This window comes from Spermophilus citellus (assembly GCF_964194105.1).
Source record: "Spermophilus citellus genome assembly, chromosome: 6".
Classification (NCBI taxonomy): domain Eukaryota; kingdom Metazoa; phylum Chordata; class Mammalia; order Rodentia; family Sciuridae; genus Spermophilus; species Spermophilus citellus.
This window is the reverse complement of record NC_138187.1, coordinates 129451852-129472678: the sequence shown is the minus strand read 5'-3', so window position 1 is coordinate 129472678 and position 20827 is coordinate 129451852. Positions and strand designations below refer to the sequence as shown.

General features: G+C 40.8%; 1 protein-coding gene across 1 annotated transcript; it reads left to right on the top strand.

Annotated features, from left to right (window-relative positions):
- Positions 1-13470, top strand: DYRK3 (dual specificity tyrosine phosphorylation regulated kinase 3). The gene is made up of 3 exons (XM_081297005.1): positions 1-249; positions 2200-2311; positions 10905-13470. Exons 1-3 carry the CDS (start codon positions 173-175, stop codon positions 12477-12479), a joined length of 1764 nt encoding a protein of 587 aa, XP_081153131.1. The 5' UTR covers positions 1-172; the 3' UTR covers positions 12480-13470.
- Positions 13471-20827: the final 7357 nt, after the last annotated feature.

Sequence of the window (20827 nt, the reverse complement as noted above, 5' to 3'; positions counted from 1 at the left end):
CTCCTCCCGGTCCTGGCTAGTCGCGAGGGAAGGCGCGCGGAGCTGCAGTGTCTGGCAGAGAATCCCCGGGGAAGCGTCGCGCCCGGGAGGCAGCCTTCACAGCGCAGGTGGACGCGGCCCGCCGAGTCCGCCAACCGCCGCCCCTCCCCCCGCGGGGGGTCCTGAGCTCAAGATGGGAGGCACTGCTCGCGGGCCCGGCCGGAAGGATGCGGGTCCGCCCGGGGCCGGGCTCCCTCCCCAGCAGCGAAGGTAACGGCGCCGCGGGGTAACGGGCTAGGGGTGCCAGAGTGAGCGCTTGGCGCTGGTAGGCGAGGCCGGGGGTCGGGGAGGGTCTGGACTGGTGGTCTAGCGAGCCCCCAGCAGGAGGGATGAGGGAAGGGGTCTGATTCCCTCCCTGGACGGGCCCCCTCCCTTCTTTTCCATCAGCGTCCCCCCTCCCATCCCCAGCCCACCGTGGGTGGGGGAGGGGGCTGGAGCGGAGTTAGAGGAAGAATTACGACCCCTGGGTTGTCTCTGAAATCCTAGATCGGTGATATGTCAAGGGACTCCAGAAACCTGGGACTTTTCGTGGCTTTTCTTTTCTTTCCTTCCTTCCTTCCTTCCTCCCTCCCTCCCTCCCTCCCTTCTTTCTTTCTTTCTTTCTTTCTTTTTTTTTTTTTTTTTTAAAGCAAACCTGGGTAATCTGGGAGCTATACCTTTGAAAGAGCCCTGTTGCTCAGAGCAGATAACCCAGGGCTGAACTCTTGGGGTTTTGCTATGAGGGGTGCGGTCTAGCTTGGTATTTGAAGGTAACGGACTGTGCAGCAAGGCTCTCGCCGGATCCTATTTTAAGATTCTCCACCTTGCATTGTATTTTACGCCTAAGTGGAGAGAAGCCACCCACCCCCACCCCCACCCTCAAACGCCCTCCGCCGTATTTGCATGGAGCCTTCTTGTGGTTAATTTGCTGTTAGTAGGAAATCTTCCAAGTGTTTAGCGTCTTTTTCTCAGTAATTGTGGATGCTTTTCCCTGTTTGTCTTATCTTGCTATGGCAAAAGGTCGGTCCCATTCAGACTATTTGGTTTCTGTCCGTGAAGCATTTCTCTGTTAAAAATTAGAAATAATTAAGAATGACCATTTTTTAAAAGAACATTTCAAAAACATTTGTACTTTTCTTTTTACCCTTTGTATTTTTTTAATACAGTAATCACATCTAGAACTAATTTTATAAAACAGTTTTTAAGGGTGACTAAAATATTTCAGGATTTTTAAAGGCATTAAAAAAAATTTCCCCCTGCAACAGGGTCATTGTTGTATTATTCATGGTTATATCACATAAAATGATACAGTGAAATGCTGATGTATTTAATTGGAAAATCCATGTTCTTGGTGGCAGATGAAATACATTATTCCAGGGCCATCTTGTGGATTAAATAGATCCTCTCTGTCTTTTGTGTTCCCTTGCAGTAGGGAAGCCACAGTGCTAAAGAACAGAGAAATGATCCTAAATCATTGAGCATTTTGCCTCCCCCATTTACCAGGAAATGAAGTGGGAACAGAGACAAAATTCAGTACATCTTGTAATTTGAAGCACCCCTTTAACTGTCAGCTATAGTATTCACTGTATTTTTCTACTAGTTGGGTAGCTGTAAGCATGTAAGTAAACAAATAAAGAGAAGACAGCTCTAAAAAGCCTTTTATTTCTTGCAATTAGATCCAAAAGTGTGTAAATGAACTGTTCTTTCCATCCACATGTGGTAAACATGCTCAGAGGAAAAGACAGCCCAGCCAGAGATAAGAGATTAGAATCCATGTCTCAGGCTGAAAAAACAATCACCTCTGTCACACTTTCTTTCTGGTTTTTAGGATTCCTATACAAACTAGCCTTCATTTTCAAGTAGTAAGTTAATTTATAGTTCCTATTTTTTTTTTTAGCAATACTCACAACAGGTAATCTGAGTTTTGACCATTTTAAAATGTAAATCTAGAAATGCTATTTTTTATTAAAAAAAAAAAAACAAAAGGAAAAGACAGTTTGGGATCATTTGTCAAATGCCCTAGTTTTTTATATTCAATGCCAAAATGCAGTGTAGACACTTATTTCTATTAACTGTTCTTTGTAGCAGGTATAAAGCAGTTAAGACACACACACAATGTTTTAGAAATGTGATTTATATTCTTCTTTACTAACAGATCTTATCTATAATCCTTTTAACTAGATTGGGGGATGGTGTCTATGATACCTTCATGATGATAGATGAAACCAAGTGCCCACCCTGTTCTAATGTACTCTGCAATCCTTCTGAGCCGCCTCCACCCAGAAGACTGCATGTAAGTAAAGGACGTAATTCTTTGTGTTCTAATTGTCTTGGAAAAGATAAAGTGCTAAATAATACTCAAGGTGTGGTTATGTATCACTGGCAACACAGACTCTTTTGTTGTTGTTTCTTTTGATTTCTTCTGGCTTTGGAAAAACAATTTCTGTGGTCCAGGTTTAGATTTTCAAATTCATTTTGATTTGGAGCCCACCTCTTTGAGTTCCTACTCAGATAAATATATGACACTGGGAAAAAGATTTTATTTAGGTGACATTTATTTTAGTAGAGGATAATATAGAGTATCACAAAGGCTCCTTTTAACAAAAACAAGCAAAAGAAATTATCTCAGAATTTGTGGATCTGCAGAATTCTTCCTGCAAGATAGAAATGCAGTCCTAGCTTATTAGTATGCTAAAAAGAACCATTTTATAACTCATAAATTAAACTTGAACAATACAACTTGTTTTTTGATGAATTTAATCATTTTAGGAACTGCAGACATTAGCTTTTGATGCTGTTTTACAGAAGATAATGATAAAGTTTATTCATTTTTCCTCAGCATACACAGACCAGTAGGCAGAGCAGGGTTTGAACAAGTTTCAAGACAAGGAGAAACTATCCTGTGACTTAAATTGCACATGCCACCTAATGAACATATTGAATACTTGAATTTAATTTGTAACATTTCTCCTTCATGTTTCTGTGTTTAAGACCTGAAAAAAAATGTTGTGTTATGTCCCCCGCCCCCATCAGAGATTGAACCAAGGGCTTCATACATGGTAAGCAGGCAGTGTACCACTGAGCTATATCCAGAGCAATTTTTGTTTTGAGACAGGGTCTCACAAAGTTGCCCAGGGTAGCCTTGAGCCTTTGATCCTCCTGCCTCAGCTTCCTGAGTTGCTGGGATTACAGGTGCGCCTCACTATACCTAGTCTGAAATTGTTACTATGTAGCAAAAATTACTTGCATTATTCCTATTCCATTCCAGGTTTTTGCTATTAAAATCAACACTTTCCACCCCTTTCAAGGCTAATAATATTACAAATCATGGGCTAAAATTATTTGGAAGGGTGGTCATCCCATTTCTGGAGTAAAGTAGGGTTTCTTTGCATTCTCTGCAGGGTTCATTTCCATTCTCTGCATTTTCTTTCTTTTTAAAAACTTCCAAGAACCAGAAGAACTATGTCTACTTGGGTTGACCATTAGATTTTGTGATGCCAGTACTAGATCACTGTTGGATGCTGATTACAGTTGAGTTGGTGTGTAAACATCTGATTTCAGTTTAACATCAATTCAGGGTTGATCCATGCTGATAACCTTCCAGTAGGTCACTTAAATTATATGTTTCAAAATCAAAATGAATTTTTTTTATTGCCCGGTGTTCAGAGTAACAGTTTTGGGAAGCATAGATTTTTAGATTCTAATGCAAATTAGAATCTTTACAAATTTTACTAAAAAAAAAAAAAAGTTTGATCTCTTGGTGACACTTATAGTTCATTATGCTATGACTTTATCCTGCGCTCCTATTGCTCTTTACACAAAGACTTTTAGCTTTGTCATTTATTCTAGATGCTCTTACATATTCATTATAAACTAAATCATTGACCTAAAGGTTGTTACTGGGTTAAATTCTGTGTTGCAGGGATATAGATAGGGTCAGGAGGTAGGTAAAGGATAGGTTTTTTATATCTGGATGGGAAGACTATTCCTCTGAATTATCAACAAGATTTTTAAGACTCAAATAATGCAGTAGAAGACTGTATCTGAAACATTGAAATTCACAGTGTATATGAGGCATTGTTAAGAAATAAAGTATGGCCAGGCTTAGTGGCACACATCTATAATCCCAGCGATTTAGGAGGCTGAGGCAGGAAAAATCACAAGTTTGAGGCAAGCCCAGGTAATTTAGCAAGACCCTGTCTCAAAATAACATAAAACAGACACTGGAGGTGTGGGTGAGTGGTAAAGTAACTGTGGGTTCAATTCCCAATGTGGGAGGATAGAAAAGGAGGGGGGCAAGAAAGAGAGAGAGAGTGAGTGAGAGAGAGAGAGAAAGAAAGAAAACATGGTAAATCTGGATCTCTGGAAATAATTACATGGTATCAAAATATTTTCTTATTATGATTATAACCTTAGACCGGATTTTTTTATAATTATTACATGTTAACATGTGAACACTGTAGATTCTCTGAGAACAGTGGAAGGAAGGTTTTATTTATAGCACAGAAGACTTGATATATAATTAATTCAGGCCAGTATTTGAATTATTTACAGGAAAGGAGAGAAAGATAAGGAAAGAACCACTCCTCCTGTGTGGAAAAATTCCTTCCTGGAATTCTGCAGGTTTGCTGGAAATGCAAACCTCTATACTTCGTAGGGGACTACACCCTGGGTAGTATGTTCTATTCTGGAAGCCACACCTTAAGAGAGACATAAAGTACAGCCCATAAAAAGAATGTGAACAGAGTATTAAGGAAACCCAACACATGGCGGGCAAGGTGAGAATAGTTGAAGGAGATGATGAACTTGCAGAAGAATGGTGGGGTCAGGGATACAGCAGCCATTTTTAGGTATTCCAAGGGTTCTTACATGAAATTTGGATACTTCTGTATTCTTCCTGAGGGCAAAGTAAGGCTTATTTGCAGAAAGAGATTGAGTCTCCCTTTAAGGTAAAACCATGAGTCAGGAAATCCCAATGACATCCTTCATCTTATGGTAATAGTTCTATGGTAGTTAAATTTCTATTAGATTTCTATTCTTATTAACGTACTGTGCCTGAGACACCCTCTCTTATCACAAACAAATGAAGACCTCCAGAGCCAGCTCAAGGCAAGGGCAGTCTTTTTTTTTTTTTTTATTGGTTGTTCACAACATTACAAAGCTCTTGACATATCATATTTCATACATTAGATTGAAGTGGGTTATGAACCCCCAATTTTACCCCAAATGCAGATTGCAGAATCACGTCGGTTACACATCCACAATTTTACATAATGCCCTATTAGTAATTGTTGTATTCTGCTACCTTTCCTATCCCCTACTATCCCCCCTCCCCTCCCCTCCCATCTTCTCTCTCTACCCCATCTACTGTAATTCATTTCTCTCCTTGTTTATTTTCCCATTCCCCTCACAACCTCTTATATGTAATTTTGTATAGCAATGAGGGTCTCCCTTCATTTCCATGCAATTTCCCTTTTCTCTCCCTTTCCCTCCCATCTCATGTCTCTGTTTAATGTTAATCTTTTCTTCCTGCTCTTCCTCCCTGCTCTGTTCATAGTTGCTCTCATTATATCAAAGAAGACATTTGGTATTTGTTTTTTAGGGATTGGCTAGCTTCACTAAGCATAATCTGCTCTAGTGCCATCCATTTCCCTGCAAATTCTATGATTTTGTCATTTTTTATTGCTGCATAGTACTCCATTGTGTATAGATGCCACATTTTTTTTATCCATTCATCTATTGAAGGGCATCTGGGTTGGTTCCACAGTCTAGCTATTGTGAATTGTGCTGCTGTGAACATCGATGTGGCAGTATCCCTGTAGCATGCTCTTTTAAGGTCTTCAGGGAATAGTCCGAGAAGGGCAATAGCAGGGTCAAGTGGTGGTTCCATTCCCATCTTTCCCAGGAATCTCCAAACTGCTTTCCAAATTGGCCGCACCAATTTGCAGTCCCACCAGCAATGTACAAGTGTACCCTTTTCTCCACATCCTCGCCAGCACTTGTTGTTGTTTGACTTCATAGTGGCTGCCAATCTTACTGGAGTGAGATGGTATCTTAGGGTGGTTTTGATTTGCATTTCTCTGACTGCTAGAGATGGTGAGCATTTTTTCATGTACTTGTTGATTGATTGTATATCCTCCTCTGAGAAGTGTCTGTTCAGGTCCTTGGCCCATTTGTTGATTGGGTTATTTGTTATCTTATTGTCTAATTTTTTGAGTTCTTTGTATACTCTGGATATTAGGGCTCTATCTGAAGTGTGAGGAGTAAAAATTTGTTCCCAGGATGTAGGCTCCCTATTTACCTCTCTTATTGTTTCTCTTGCTGAGAAAAAACTTTTTAGTTTAAGTAAGTCCCATTTGTTGATTCTTGTTATTAACTCTTGGGCTATGGGTGTCCTATTAAGGAATTTGGAGCCTGACCCCACAATATGTAGATCGTAGCCAACTTTTTCTTCTATCAGACACAGAGTCTCTGATTTGATATCAAGCTCCTTGATCCATTTTGAGTTAACTTTTGTGCATGGTGAGAGAAAGGGATTCAGTTTCATTTTGTTGCATATGGATTTCCAGTTTTCCCAACACCATTTGTTGAAGATGCTATCCTTCCTCCATTGCATGCTTTTAGCCCCTTTATCAAATATAAAAGAAAGTTGTAGTTTTGTGGGTTGGTTTCTGTGTCCTCTATTCTGTACCATTGGTCCACCCACCTGTTTTGGTACCAGTACCAAGCTGTTTTTGTCACTATTGCTCTGTAATATAGTTTGAAATCTGGTATCGCTATACCGCCTGATTTACACTTCCTGTTTAGAATTGCTTTTGCTATTCTGGGTCTTTTATTTTTCCATATGAATTTCATGATTGCTTTATCTATTTCTACAAGAAATGCCATTGGGATTTTGATTGGCATTGCATTAAACCTATAGAGAACTTTTGGTAATGTCGCCATTTTGATGATGTTAGTTCTGCCTATCCATGAACAGGGTATATTTTTCCATCTTCTAAGATCTTCTTCTACTTCTCTCTTTAGGGTTCTGTAGTTTTCATTGTATAAATCTTTCACCTCTTTTGTTAGGTTGATTCCCAAGTATTTTATTTTATTTTTTTGAGGATATTGTGAATGGAGTGTTTTTCCTCATTTCCGTTTCAGAAGTTTTGTTGCTTATATACAGAAATGCCTTTGATTTATGCGTGTTGATTTTATATCCTGCCACTTTGCTGAATTCATTTATTAGTTCTAGTAGTTTCTTTGTAGACCCTTTTGGGTCTTCTAGGTATAGAATCATGTCATCTGCAAATAGTGATAATTTAAGTTCTTCTTTTCCTATTTTTATGCCTTTAATTTCTTTCGTCTGTCTAATTGCTCTGGCCAGTGTTTTGAGAACTATATTGAATAGAAGTGGTGATAGAGGGCATCCCTGTCTTGTTCCAGATTTTAGAGGGAATGCCTTTAACTTTTGTCCATTCAGAATGATGCTAGCCTGAGGCTTAGCATAGATAGCTTTTACAATGTCAAGGTAAGTTCCTGTTATTCCTAGTTTTTCTAATGTTTTGAACATAAAGGGATGCTGTACTTTGTCGAATGCTTTCTCTGCATCTATCAAGATGATCATATGGTTCTTATCTTTAAGTCTATTGATGTGGTGAATAACATTTATTGATTTCCGTATATTGAACCATCCTTGCATCCCAGGGATGAATCCTACTTGATCATGGTGCACAATTTTTTTGATGTGTTTTTGTATTCGATTCGCCAGAATCTTATTGAGGATTTTTGCATCTAGGTTCATTAGAGATATTGGTCTGTAGTTTTCTTTCTTTGAGGTGTCTTTGTCTGGTTTCGGAATCAGGGTGATGTTGGCCTCATAGAATGAATTTGGCAGAGCTCCCTCTTTTTCTATTTCCTGAAATAACTTGAAAAGTATTGGTTTTAATTCTTCTTTAAAGGTTTTGTAAAACTCCTCTGTATACCCATCCGGTCCTGGGCTTTTCTTGGTTGGTAGTCTTTTGATGGCTTCTTCAATTTCATCCATTGATATTGGTCTGTTCAAATTGTGTGTATCCTCCTGACTCAGTCTGGGCAAATCATATGCCTTAAGAAATTTATGTAGGCAGAGTAGGTGAAATTTCCAGGGATGGACCCTGGACCACAGATACCTTTCCTACCAGCTTGTCATTGGTGACTGCAGTTCTTAGGCATTCTTTTGGGTTAAGGCATTGTTTTCTGTTAAAGTTCAAATATCACTGGAGAGGTAGCACGTTAAATTGTACAGCAAGTTGAAAGCAGGCTTTGTGCCAGGGAGAAAGTGGGTGAGATGTTTCGTGAGGAGGCCTGTTGAGTGGGCCCACATTGGGCAGAAGCTGTATTTAGATGCTTAGTGGAGGGAGACTGAGATTGAGGAAGCCACCACAGAGAAAGCATTAGGGAATAAGGGAGAGTGTAGGAATTTAAATCTTATTATATTGAAAATTTTGCCTAATCATAACTAGTATTTTGAACATGCTTTCCAGTTTGTGAGGGTCTTTCACATGTATTATTGATTATAGTTTGATCCACACAACATCCTGCAATTAGGTATTATTATTCATGTTATATAGATAAAAAAAAAAAAAAAAAGATGAAGAACAGTTCAAGTAACCTGTCCAGAGACCTACAGCTTTTAAATACTATCGCCAGTACCCAAACCTGGGCCTTCTAACTTCATTCTTTAGAATATGTTCCAAAAGCTATAGCAGTAAATATTTAGGTACATTAAAGTTAGGTAGTAAAAATTTTAAGGAAAACAGGCAAAGATGGTGTGCAGATGTTCATTTTCTGTTATGTAAATCTAACTTGAACCAAATGATTATAATTCTTTCCTCATTCAGCCAAATTTATTCCCTAATACATAGTAGTTCTGTAAGGAAAAAAAAAATCTGTTTTTTAGCATAGGTGCTAAGTTGTAAACTCGGAGTGTTCCAGTGAACACTGGATGGGTGGCTGTGAACCTCTTCTGTTTTTTCATCCCTACAAACAGGAATAGTTGTTTGACATAATTACTGATAAAAAGGATGTTGCATTGCATTTGTCTTAGCAGGTTATTGGTACTCTGTCTACAGGCCTATTTGTTTTCTTTTCTATTTTAGTATCAGAAAAACCACAGCGTGCCCATGTCTGGCCTCTTTAAAGCTAAATGCCAAATTGTGGCCATAATCAAACTGGTTGCTTCAGTTTTGTTTTAAGATTTTATGATAGTTCATGTAACTCTTAAGTACTCTATAAATATTGAGATTGATTAAATTATTTTTAAAGGACCAGGAAGGGACTAAGTCCTGCTTTTATAACTAGATCAGGGGCTATTTGACGTATGCCAACACTGAAAATTTTTATCCTTTTTTGTTATTTGGGTTTTCATTTCTGTATCATTTCTTTTTTTAGTTTTGGTAATATATAACTTTTGGTTTACTTAGGTTAAGTTAAAATTCAAAATTTTTAAATGTTTGATTACTTTTTAACTTATATTTGTGGAGATTTTTAACAAGTTTAGAGCTTCTCTGGAATTTTTGTCTTTGATACTAGAGGTCCCCTGAAATAGTCAGATTAGGGTCCATTGGAAAAAACAGACGTTCTTTTAAGTATCGCACACTTTTTTTTTTTTTAAACAATAGATTTTTTTCTTTATTCCTAGCTCATTAATGTATCTGAACAATTTTGTTTTTTCCCTTAAATATTTATATTTAAGGTATACATCATGATTTTTGTTGTTGTTGTTGTTTATTGGATGTTGGGGATTAAACCCATGGGTGCTTAACCACTAAGCCATATCCCCAACCCTTTCTCTTTTATTTTTTAGTTTGAGACAGAGTCCTCTTAAGTTGTTTGGGCTTTGCTAAGTTCCTGAGGCTGACCTTGAATTTGAGATTTTCCTGCCTCAGCCTCTGGAGTCTCTGGGATTACAGGCATGAGCTTCCACATCCAACTAGGATAAGAAATGGTTATGCACTCAAGCCAGTTAGCATATTCATCAGCTCACAGTTACCCTTTTTATCTAACTATTAATTATTTTTAGGTGTTTGGCTATTTTTGCTTTTGCTTTTGTTTTCCTTAGTCATATTTCAAAGAATCTTGTTTCAATTCACAGAATCCTATTTTAATTCAGAGAAATAAGTAGAACTTTTTTCTCTGGGATATTGTTCCTTCCAAGAAAAGTGTAAGCAAATTGAGGTAAAAGAGTAGTACTCCTTTATCTCAGAGGCACTTGGAAAAAGCTCTTCAGGGGCCTCGGATTCTTGGTTATTTATCAGCTATATTGAAAGTTGGCCCAGATGGTTTCAAGAGTTAGAATTTCCATGACTTCATGTGCTGTTAGAAGGCTGCAGTAATGTATTTGAGGACCTGGGGGTTGATGAGGAGGCTAGGTCAGAACCATAAAGATACTTGAAATAATTAGTACATAATGTTAAACAGTATATATATAATCAAGGGTGAATCATGTGGTATAGGCTGCAGTTAAATCATGAAGTTAATTATTATGGGCTTGAAGTAGTTCTAAGTGAAAGAGTGCACTTAAATTGAGTCTGAAGGAGTAGAGGATGAGAGTGAATGTGGGGAGGGGTGAAAAGATTCTCAGGATAAGACAGACCTATGAGAAAGAACCTAGCATGCCAAGGGTTGGGAAGACAATCATCCTGTCTTGAGCAAAGCAAGGCATATATAAGGGTTAGGGTGGACTTAATCTTCAGGGAGTCAGGATTAATTAGGAGACCCTTGCTTTGCTCATTGTATCCTTTCTGTGTCATTTTAACCTTAAAACTAACACAATTGGACATATTTTGATGTTCTTAGGTCAGAGGGAAGATCCCTTCCTCTTACTAGTGTCTGTAACATTGTATTCATTTTCTCCTTTACAGATCACTACTGAGCATTTAACAGGAGAGCATTCTCAGCACTTTATGAATGGAGGTGAGATAAAAGTAGAACAGCTGTTTCAAGAGTTTGGTAGCAGCAAATCTGGTACTCTTCAGTCAGATGGCATCACCGACTCTGAAAAATGCTCTCCAATTGTTTCTCAAGGGAAAAGTTCAGATAGCTTAAATATAATTAAATCCAGCAGTTCATCCAAAGCACCCAAAGTGGTACCTCTGACCCCTGAGCAAGCGCTGAAGCAGTACAAACATCACCTCACTGCTTATGAGAAGCTGGAAATCATCAATTACCCAGAAATTTATTTTGTTGGTCCAAATGCCAAGAAAAGACATGGAGTTGTTGGTGGTCCCAATAATGGGGGATATGATGATGCTGATGGGGCCTATATTCATGTCCCTCGAGACCATCTAGCTTATCGGTATGAGGTGCTGAAAATTATTGGCAAGGGGAGTTTTGGGCAAGTAGCTCGGGTCTATGATCACAAACTTCGACAGTATGTGGCCCTGAAAATGGTGCGCAATGAAAAGCGCTTTCATCGTCAAGCAGCTGAGGAGATCCGGATTTTAGAGCATCTTAAAAAACAGGATAAAACTGGTAGCATGAATGTTATCCACATGTTGGAAAGTTTCACGTTCCGGAACCATGTTTGCATGGCCTTTGAATTGCTGAGCATAGACCTTTATGAGCTAATTAAAAAAAATAAATTTCAAGGCTTTAGTGTCCAGTTGGTACGCAAATTTGCCCAATCTATCTTGCAATCCTTGGATGCTCTTCACAAAAATAAGATCATTCACTGCGACCTGAAACCAGAAAACATTCTTCTGAAACACCACGGGCGCAGTGCAACTAAAGTCATTGACTTTGGGTCCAGTTGTTTTGAGTACCAGAAACTTTACACATATATCCAGTCTCGTTTCTACAGAGCTCCAGAGATCATCTTAGGGTGCCGCTATAGCACGCCTATTGACATATGGAGTTTTGGCTGCATCCTTGCAGAACTTTTAACAGGACAGCCTCTGTTCCCTGGAGAGGATGAAGGAGATCAGTTGGCTTGCATGATGGAGCTTCTAGGAATGCCACCACCAAAACTTTTAGAGCAATCCAAACGTGCCAAGTACTTTATTAACTCTAAGGGCCTACCTCGCTACTGCTCTGTGACTACTCAGGCAGATGGGAGGGTTGTACTTGTGGGGGGTCGCTCACGTAGGGGTAAAAAGCGGGGTCCCCCAGGCAGCAGAGACTGGGGGACAGCACTGAAAGGGTGTGATGACTACTTGTTTATAGAATTCCTGAAAAGATGTCTTCATTGGGACCCCTCTGCCCGCCTGACCCCAGCTCAAGCATTAAGACACCCTTGGATTAGCAAGTCTGTGCCCAGACCTCTCACCATTGAAAAGGTGTCAGGGAAACGAGTAGTTAATCCTACAAATGCTTTCCAGGGACTGGGTTCCAAGCTGCCTCCAGTTGTTGGAATTGCCAGTAAGCTTAAAGCTAACTTAATGTCAGAAACCAGTGGTGGTATACCTCTGTGCAGCGTGTTGCCAAAACTGATTAGCTAACGGACAGTTCAGAGATGCATATGTATGTATTTTAATACTTTGCAAACCTGCAAATGGAAAACAGTGCAAGCCCGTTGGTGGATATGTTTTTGTTAGACTAGACTTCTTTTTTTTTAACAAGACAAAACATTTTTATATGACTATAAAAGAACTCTTCAAGGGCTAATTACCTAACCAGCTTGTATTGGCCATCTGGAATATACATTAAATGACTTTTTATAGGTCAATGCATCTTTCTTATTATCATCAGATGTACTTCAACCTTGTATATTCTATTGGGTTTGAATCTCTTTCTTCCAAGATGGATGGGATACCAAAAATATATGCTCACTACTCCTCTCCTATCTCCCTCAGCATCTATTTTGGAGGGGTAATTTGGGAAGTTGTGGTAGTTGTAGATGAGATGCAAAGCTAGATCTCTTGCTCCAGCAGGCCATTCTGTGGGCTTATTCTAAGTGAAGGGGCTCACAGCAGAATATGAGGTGAGGGAGCACCTCAAAGCTATTGGTCACCTGTACAATTGATGTCATTGTTTTTCACTTCCCATTATGCACAGTATTTTTTATTTATGTTATTATTGCTATTATTTTGCCTCAGCTTTGTTCCTGGACACTTACAGACGTCTCACCACCTTACCAAAAAACCTTGTAGGTTACTGCTGGGGTTTGAATAAGTCTTCCCCAAAGGCCTGTGTATTGAAGGCTTGGTCCCGGCCCTCAGTTCTCTTGGGAGGTATAGAACCTTTAAGAAGTGGGTCCTAGTGGAAGGTTTTCAAGTCCATTGGGCACTTGACCTTGAAGGGAATTGTGGGACCCTCGTTTCTTTCTCTTCCTCTTTGATTCTCAGGCATTAGGTGAACGGCTTTGCTCTGCCACCACAATGTTATTCCCACCACAATGGCCATTGCAGACCCAAAGCAATGAGGCCAATTGGTCATGGAGTGGAACCTTCAAACTGTGAGCCAAAATAAACCTTTTCTCTTTATAAAAAATTGATTTATCTCAGGTATTTGTTATAGTAATAGAAAGCTGACTCACACAGGGCCCCATTTTAACGCCAAGTCATATACATTATTTTTCCCCCATCTCCAAGGAAGATAAAGCAACTTCTTTGCCCCCAGCTACCTCTAAATGTTAAAGATAGAATCAGCATGAAAACTGCAATTTCCTAACTCCTTGGTCGTCTGTGGTCTAGCTGCTTGCTGGATTTTTGTGGATTCCTGTCCTTGTGAAACAGACCTCTGTTAGGTAAACTTGCTACAGTTTAAATGTTTTCCTTCTCTCTTTCCAGCCACTTACCACCTTAATATGCCACATTTTTCCACTTTCATTTTGAGCTGGGCACCTTCCTAGATTCTGAGCAGACTTCAGTTATATGATGAAAATTGTTTAAAAAATCCAGAAACTTGTGATTAGGCAGTTTCCCCTTTGTTTCTCCTAATTGCATATTCTTCAACAGGCTTTCTTTTTCTCTGCTAAGATTGAAAGTTAAACAGTGAAGGCTGGTAATACAACTAATTGCTGGCCAAATGGCTTACTGGACCTGGAGAGCTTGTTGGGAGGTTCTAGCAGAGGATCACAGAGCACAGCTACTCATATACCCTTGACTGAATAAAGGTCTTCCTCTATCAAGGAACTTTGTCCTCTTTGAGCACACAGCTTTGGGAGAGATGCTGATAACCTTTCCCCAAAAAGAAAGATATAAGAGATTGAACAGGTCAACTTAAAGAAGACATGAGCACAGTAGATTTCTGGAGCGGTGAGGGAGGACGAGGACATCTGCCTAGCCAGCCAGATCAGCTGAATCAACCCCGGTGATCAATGGGGTGACAGATTTCGCAGCCAGATCACCCTAAAATCCCCGAATGGCTTCCTGGAAAGGTGGAGAACTAAATACTCACTCAGTGCTACTGATTATTTTTATTTTTCCTGTTCATTCCTCTACTTCTGTGCTCCTCAAGAATGAAAGTATCTCCAAGTTCTGTCCTCAGTGTGTGTTCTTAGAGCGTAACAGTTCTCAGAATGACCTCATTCAGTTTTTATTCTAGAATCTAGTATCCGAAAACTCCATAAGATTGGAAGGAGGCTTCTTTATTGGATGACATAGTAACCAGAGGGGAAGAAAAATAGCTATGGGCACATTATTTAAGGAACTTTGACCTTAGCCACATTATTCCTGGCTGCTTCAATGCAGATGTGGACAGTGAGAACAGAGACCTCAGTCTCTTCCAAAGGAGGAAGTCTTGATACTTTTGGTGACTGAAGAGCTGGATTATTTAAAAACCTTAATGATCATGTTTACTTCTGGTTTACAGAAGGCAAAGGAATAGACAACTCCTTTAGAGCCTTCTAACTTCTGCTGAATTCTCTAACTTGCTGGAGAAGTTGGAGAGTCTCCCGCATTATCTAGGCAGAGCATATGTTGAGGTTGTTTTGCTCGGTGTTATCAGAGTGGGAGACCTGCTCTCACAAACGGCTAAAAGGATTGCTGCCCCAAATGACGCACAGTAGATTTCTGTGTTGGAGTTTCTGTGAGCAATCTCCATGGTTAGCCAGTGCTGCACCTGAACTTGGGAGAGAAAGGAGCCTCTATCTGAGACTGGCATGTGCTCCATTCTGTGTAGTGAATGGACTGTGAGGTCACTGAAACTGAGCGGAGGTGAAAGGATATAGACAGCCTATGACACTGTAGAGAAATTCTAAAAGATCTGGAAAGGTGAATGTATGTGCTTTGGCCTAAATTTGGCAACCAGGAGAGTGATGCAGAGCAGAGTCATTCAAGTTGGCATGCCTGCCTTCTGCGGGTGGGTTCAAGTTTGGGGAGAGTGGGCTGTTTTAAAATTTGGTGCTGGCTGTGCAGATAGATTTGAGGAGATTTACGGGTGTGTTAAGTTCAGAACAAGTTGTGGTTTTAGAGGCTGTCACCCTGTGCCCTCTTTTAAATGTTCACTTGAATCTCTGCTCAGCCCTAGCAGTGACTGACTGAATTGGACCAAAGTTCATGCCGACATTCATGCTGTGGCTTACAGTGAGTGACTAGATTGTTCTTTAGTTGCTATTGTTCTAGCCATGTCAGTTAAACAGATCAAGTGGGTTGACTTACTGATTTCCAAAATGGCCAAATCAACTGAATTTACAAATTGTTGTTTACATAGTAGAAAAGTTAGATCAGAATTTTTGTTTTATTTCATTTTTAAAATAATTTTTTTCTTTCAACCTGGGAACTTGGCTAATCCAGTTAATACCTGCTCATATTATTACACTGTATTCCATCTTCTACCCCCAGTGATTCATCTGTTCATTCATGTGCTTTCATGATTTCTTCTTTAAGAATGGACAGGCCTATGTTCTTATGATATTCTGAATTAACATATTTTTTCCTTTTTTTTTTTTATGGTACTGGGGATTGATCCCACAGCTTGGCACATGCTAGGGACGCGCTCTGCTGCTCTTACCAAGCAGCAGAAGGGTGCCTGTTGATAATGTGCAGATCATGAAAGCTCATTTCCTTCATGTACAAGGAGCTCACGTCTTCTTTAAGTTGACCTGTACAATCTCTTATATCTTTCTTTTTGGGGAAAGTTTATCAGCTAAGGGTAACATGAGGCCACTTTCTTCTGGTCCAACAGCAGACACAATTACCTTGGAAACAATGAAAAGAAAAATGCAGCCATAACCTGTGATGAAGGATTCTGCTTCTGTCCCACAGTGGGTTCTGTGAAAGAAGAGAGTTTAGGCAAGACCTTCTTTCCAAGAAGAAATTGACTTAAACCATATTTGCATACTTTCTTCTTAGGTGTCAAAGGGTGTTTGGGGTAAATAGGGTAACTGGTTAATGCAGCATGTTAGTTTTATAATATTTAATCTGTTAAGAAAGGGCTTTATTGCATGGTCAGAAACCAGAAAATTAAATACAAATTTCAACCATGAAACAGTTTCATTCTGTAGCAACTGGTTATGTTAAAATACCTTTGATTTTTGTCTAATTCCCAACTAGACATAATTAAATGCTAAATTTTAGGTAGCAGCTGATAAATGGTTGTAAGCTTTCCAGACAGAGCACTCCTGTTGTTTTAATGAATCATGGAAAACTTTGTCATTTATTTTTAATTCTTTCTTTTGCATCTATTATTTGATGTCATCAGCATGAGCACGGAAGTTGGAAAGGTGACAATGATTGTTCTAGACAGCCTCCATATGCTTTTTCTCATCTGTGAATTAAGGATAAGTACTTATCCTTGAACTAGGCAGGATTGCCAGCAAATGTCTTCCTCTGCCTCTTCAGAATCACCGGACATGATGAGTCTATATACACTGCCTATACATAGAGCAACTGCAGACAGCTGTGATATGAAAAACTGGAGCCCACATAAATAAGAAGTAAGAAAAGGCCAGGGCTTGGCAAGTCAAGGAAGAATTGTCCTCTGCCAGAGATTAACCTCCTAATTTTAAATAATGTTTTCATTATCCTCATTTCATCATGTCCCTCTTTCAATTTCAATCTATACTTCCTGAAGCCCAAGAATTTAAAAGAACTTCTGGGCTTGATGAAGGGTAACCCTTTCCAAGTGTCTGTTGAATTAGGCCTGCTGATTTTAATGAGAAAATTTTTTGAGTATCACAGTGAACCCATCCATGTAAGGACTAAAAGCTCGCTGGTTCCTGAGATCCATAACTCCTGAGATAAACCAGAGCCACAAATATATTGTCTAGACTTTGACAGAGCTGGATATACTTCTTAATATAGCTCACCCACTGCTAAGTTGAGCCAAAGCTCTGATATTTTTCTATAACAGGAGAAGCCTGCCTGACGAGAGACTAGAAAGATTCTTACCTCCTCTGCCACCACACAAATAGACTAAAGAGAAAGCAGAGCCCCAGATAAGGCCAAATGGTGACCTGTGCTATTTCAGCTCAGAATGTCAGCCTCCAAACCATTAGGTTTAAGTCATTTTGGTGTCATGGGATTCTATCATTGTTCATTTGAGCCTGCTGACACGCTTCCTCTGGAAAGTGCGGCTTAGCATGGATGAGTCAGTGTTTTGTTTTGTTTCTTCTTATTATTTCAGGATGTTTGTTTTTAAAAAATATATAAAGGAATTGTTGTGAGAATTTTTTTAGCATCTTGTGATTGCTTCACAGCCAAGGCATAGAGCCATTTCAGCAGGACCTGAGTGCCACACGCTGAAGCCACCCTGTCCCTGAAGCAGGGTGAGAACCAGTCACTCTGGATTATTTGGGCTGTGCTGCAGGTACAGACTCTCTGACTTGATGGGATGATGAAGAAAGAACAGTGCTCAACAAAGGCAGTGCTGGGGTGGGGCAGGGAGCAGAGGAGAAGCAGTCTTGCCAGGACTGGGCCAGTGTTCCTTTTAGTGTCCAGAGCTGCTGTCACTAGGCTGGTTTGTGAGCTGTGGCATTGCTGAGGACAGGAAACTGAGGAAATGTGTAGAATTCAGGGATGAACACCTTCTTGGGAACCCTGGCTGTCAGCAGTCCCATCAGGAAGCCTCACATAGACCCTCTGGGGTCCAAGCTTGGTTTAGGGATAAAGCCTCACAAACAGCTTCCCGGAATACAATTTATTTGGCAAGTTTAAGTGTTTTTTAAGGCTCCTGCCTTGGCCTGTGGTAGAACTGAGTAAATGGAAGGAGAGAGGGAACAATGTGCTTAGGGGCCTTTGGGCTTCTCTGCTCCATCCTCTTCTGATCTGGCCCTGGGCCATTATTGCCCTGGCAACAGGAGCTAATTGGACACTGAACTCAGGGACTGCCTTCTGCCATCCCTGAATTGCCCCCCAGGTTCTTGAACAGGCTTTCTGCCTTACAGGAGCTTGGCCAAAGCTAGAAATGGGCCTTCCCATATTCACAGGAAGCAACTGCATGTTGGGTAAACTGAGTGCTGCTGGTGGAACTATAAGGCAGAATTTAAAAGAATATCTAGCCCTCAATACAGATGTTAAAATTAACCCATGATCAAGCACACAGCACTGCCATGACATTTTTTGCCATTTAAGACAAAAAACTATCAGGTTAAAAAAGGCAGTGAAAAGTGCAGTGCTATAAGAAGGAATTTGTCAGTCCAAAGGCAAAAATCGTGAAGTGACTACAGCCAGACCATGCTGTGATGCTGACTAAAGACCAAACTTGACCTTACCATAGCATGGGCACAGTTTGACAGGTTGGCTTTGTTTTGCAGAGGTCACCTGGCCTACCTTTGCATCTTTGCTGCTGGTGAACTGATGTGGAACAGACCCAGGACACCCAGTCTGAACACCGCAGAGGGCGGAGCCCTGGCCCAAGCCCAATTTACCTCTGCTCTTCATGAAGCAAATTCATACATGCCTGTTGACGCATTTATTCTTACAACAGTGACTTGTGGAGCATGTTTTATGTGCCAAGGGAGTACTCCAGTGGTGTTTTTGAAGGTCAGGGAGCATGGACAGCATTGTAGACAGCAGGTTCAGAATTTAACAAAAAGCTGGGCAAATGGGTTTAGGGGAAATTGCCAAGAAGTGACCTACAGGCTGTTCTGATTTTAAAATTTGTATAAATCTGCAAGTAAGTCAGGTGGAAAAGGGGGATGGTTTCGAGAGAATGTTCTGAGTGTGCAGTACAGTCCGGTTGGGTTCTGAGCTGAAGGGGGAGGAAGATGGCAGGACTGAGAGGTGAGGAAGACAGGCCATCCTCTGCTTGGCTCCACTCCAAGAGGGGAGATGGGCTTCCTCTGAGGTTTCTCTCATCTGGATTCAGAGCAGGAGTTTGACCCTTGCTGCTCCCTCACCAAACTGATTCTGTCCTTAATTAGCCATTGAAAGCAACCAATAAAGAGGAATTAACAGTAGAGTCTGGCTCCCATGCCCCGCCCCCCGTTTGCCTCAACATCTAGCTAGCTGCTTTGCTGTTTTCTCTGGTTGCCAAATCAACACTGCTCATTTATTTTTTTATTTTTTTAGTTATACATGAACACAATATCTTTATTTTTTTATTTACTTTTATGTGGTGCTTAGGATCAAACCCAGTGACTTACATGTGGGAGGCAAGTGCTCTGCCATTGAGCCACAACCTCAGCCCCTCAACATTGATCATTTCTGTCCCATCAGCACAACTAGTCAGAGCCCAAGACTGAAGTGAATACATGGAACTGGCTGAGAAACTGCATCCTGAGACATTTTCCTGCAGTTTTTGAGCAGATGTCCCACATTGTCTTGGTTCCAGTTCCTTCTCATTAAACCCCTTTCATTCAAGAGCCCCTTACTTCTTGGAACCTAAAGTCATTGTGTGCTTTAAAACACCAGAGAGATGTCCAGGCAAAGTTGCCTGAGTGACAGGCAGGAGGCTTCCGAGTTCTTTGGGGACTGAGAGGAGAAGCAGATCACAGGTGCTTCCTTTCGGTCCAGCTAAAATAGCAAGGGTCAGGTGTTTTTGTGGTGGGTCTTCCTGCAGGAACAACTGTTTCCCAACTACTGTGTCACATCACCCCTCCTGCCCCTTCCAAGCTCAACCTGGCCGGAGGCAGCTGCATTTCAAAGACAGTAATGCCTCTTTTCTTTATTTATTCCTGGCTTTAAATCTGCTCCATCCAGAGGAGGATGAAGGGAAGGCAGCATTAGCTGGAAAAGCCACACCGGGACTGGAGGACACAAGGCAGAGGCTTCCCAGGCCAGAGTTGCAGCTTATCAAGTCAGAAACCTGTTGGGAATAGGCAGGAGCCTCCTGCCACCTGGAGGTGGTCTTTCCCTTAACCCTTGAACTGCACTTCTCCAGTGGCTCCCCCAGGGCATTAAGCCTCACCTCCCTCCTTTTTCTCTCTGCCTCCCTTTCATTCTTCAGTTAATGCCCAGTGCCTTCTCTGTGCCCATTGTTGTGCTGGATCCATTCAAACATGAACATACATGTACTTGCTCTCTGGAGACTCAAAATTTAGTGGGATGTCAAACAGGTAAAGAATTGAGACACTATGGAGACTGTGAATGAATGATGACCGAACTCTTCCCAACTGAAAAAAGACACTAAGAGTTAAATTAGGGACACCGAATACCCTTGTCCCTTTGGTTCACAGCAGAGACAAGGACTGGAGCTGGTTCTCCATGCTTCTATCACCATGGCCTCACCCCCCACTGTTTACATTGCATTTCCAGTAGCCCCTCTTTCCCTGCCCCTTAGTCAACTCCCCAAAGCTGCCCAAATGGGCTTATTTTTACCTACTGGGATGGGAAAGGGGCAAGGGCCGAGGCTAGGGCAGTTGAGAGTGGCGCCAGCTAGGGTTTAAATATAATGAGAAAGCCCCTTCCTGCCAGCTCTGCCTGAGGAGAACCCAGTAGGAAATAAATAGCACTGTGTGCCCTGC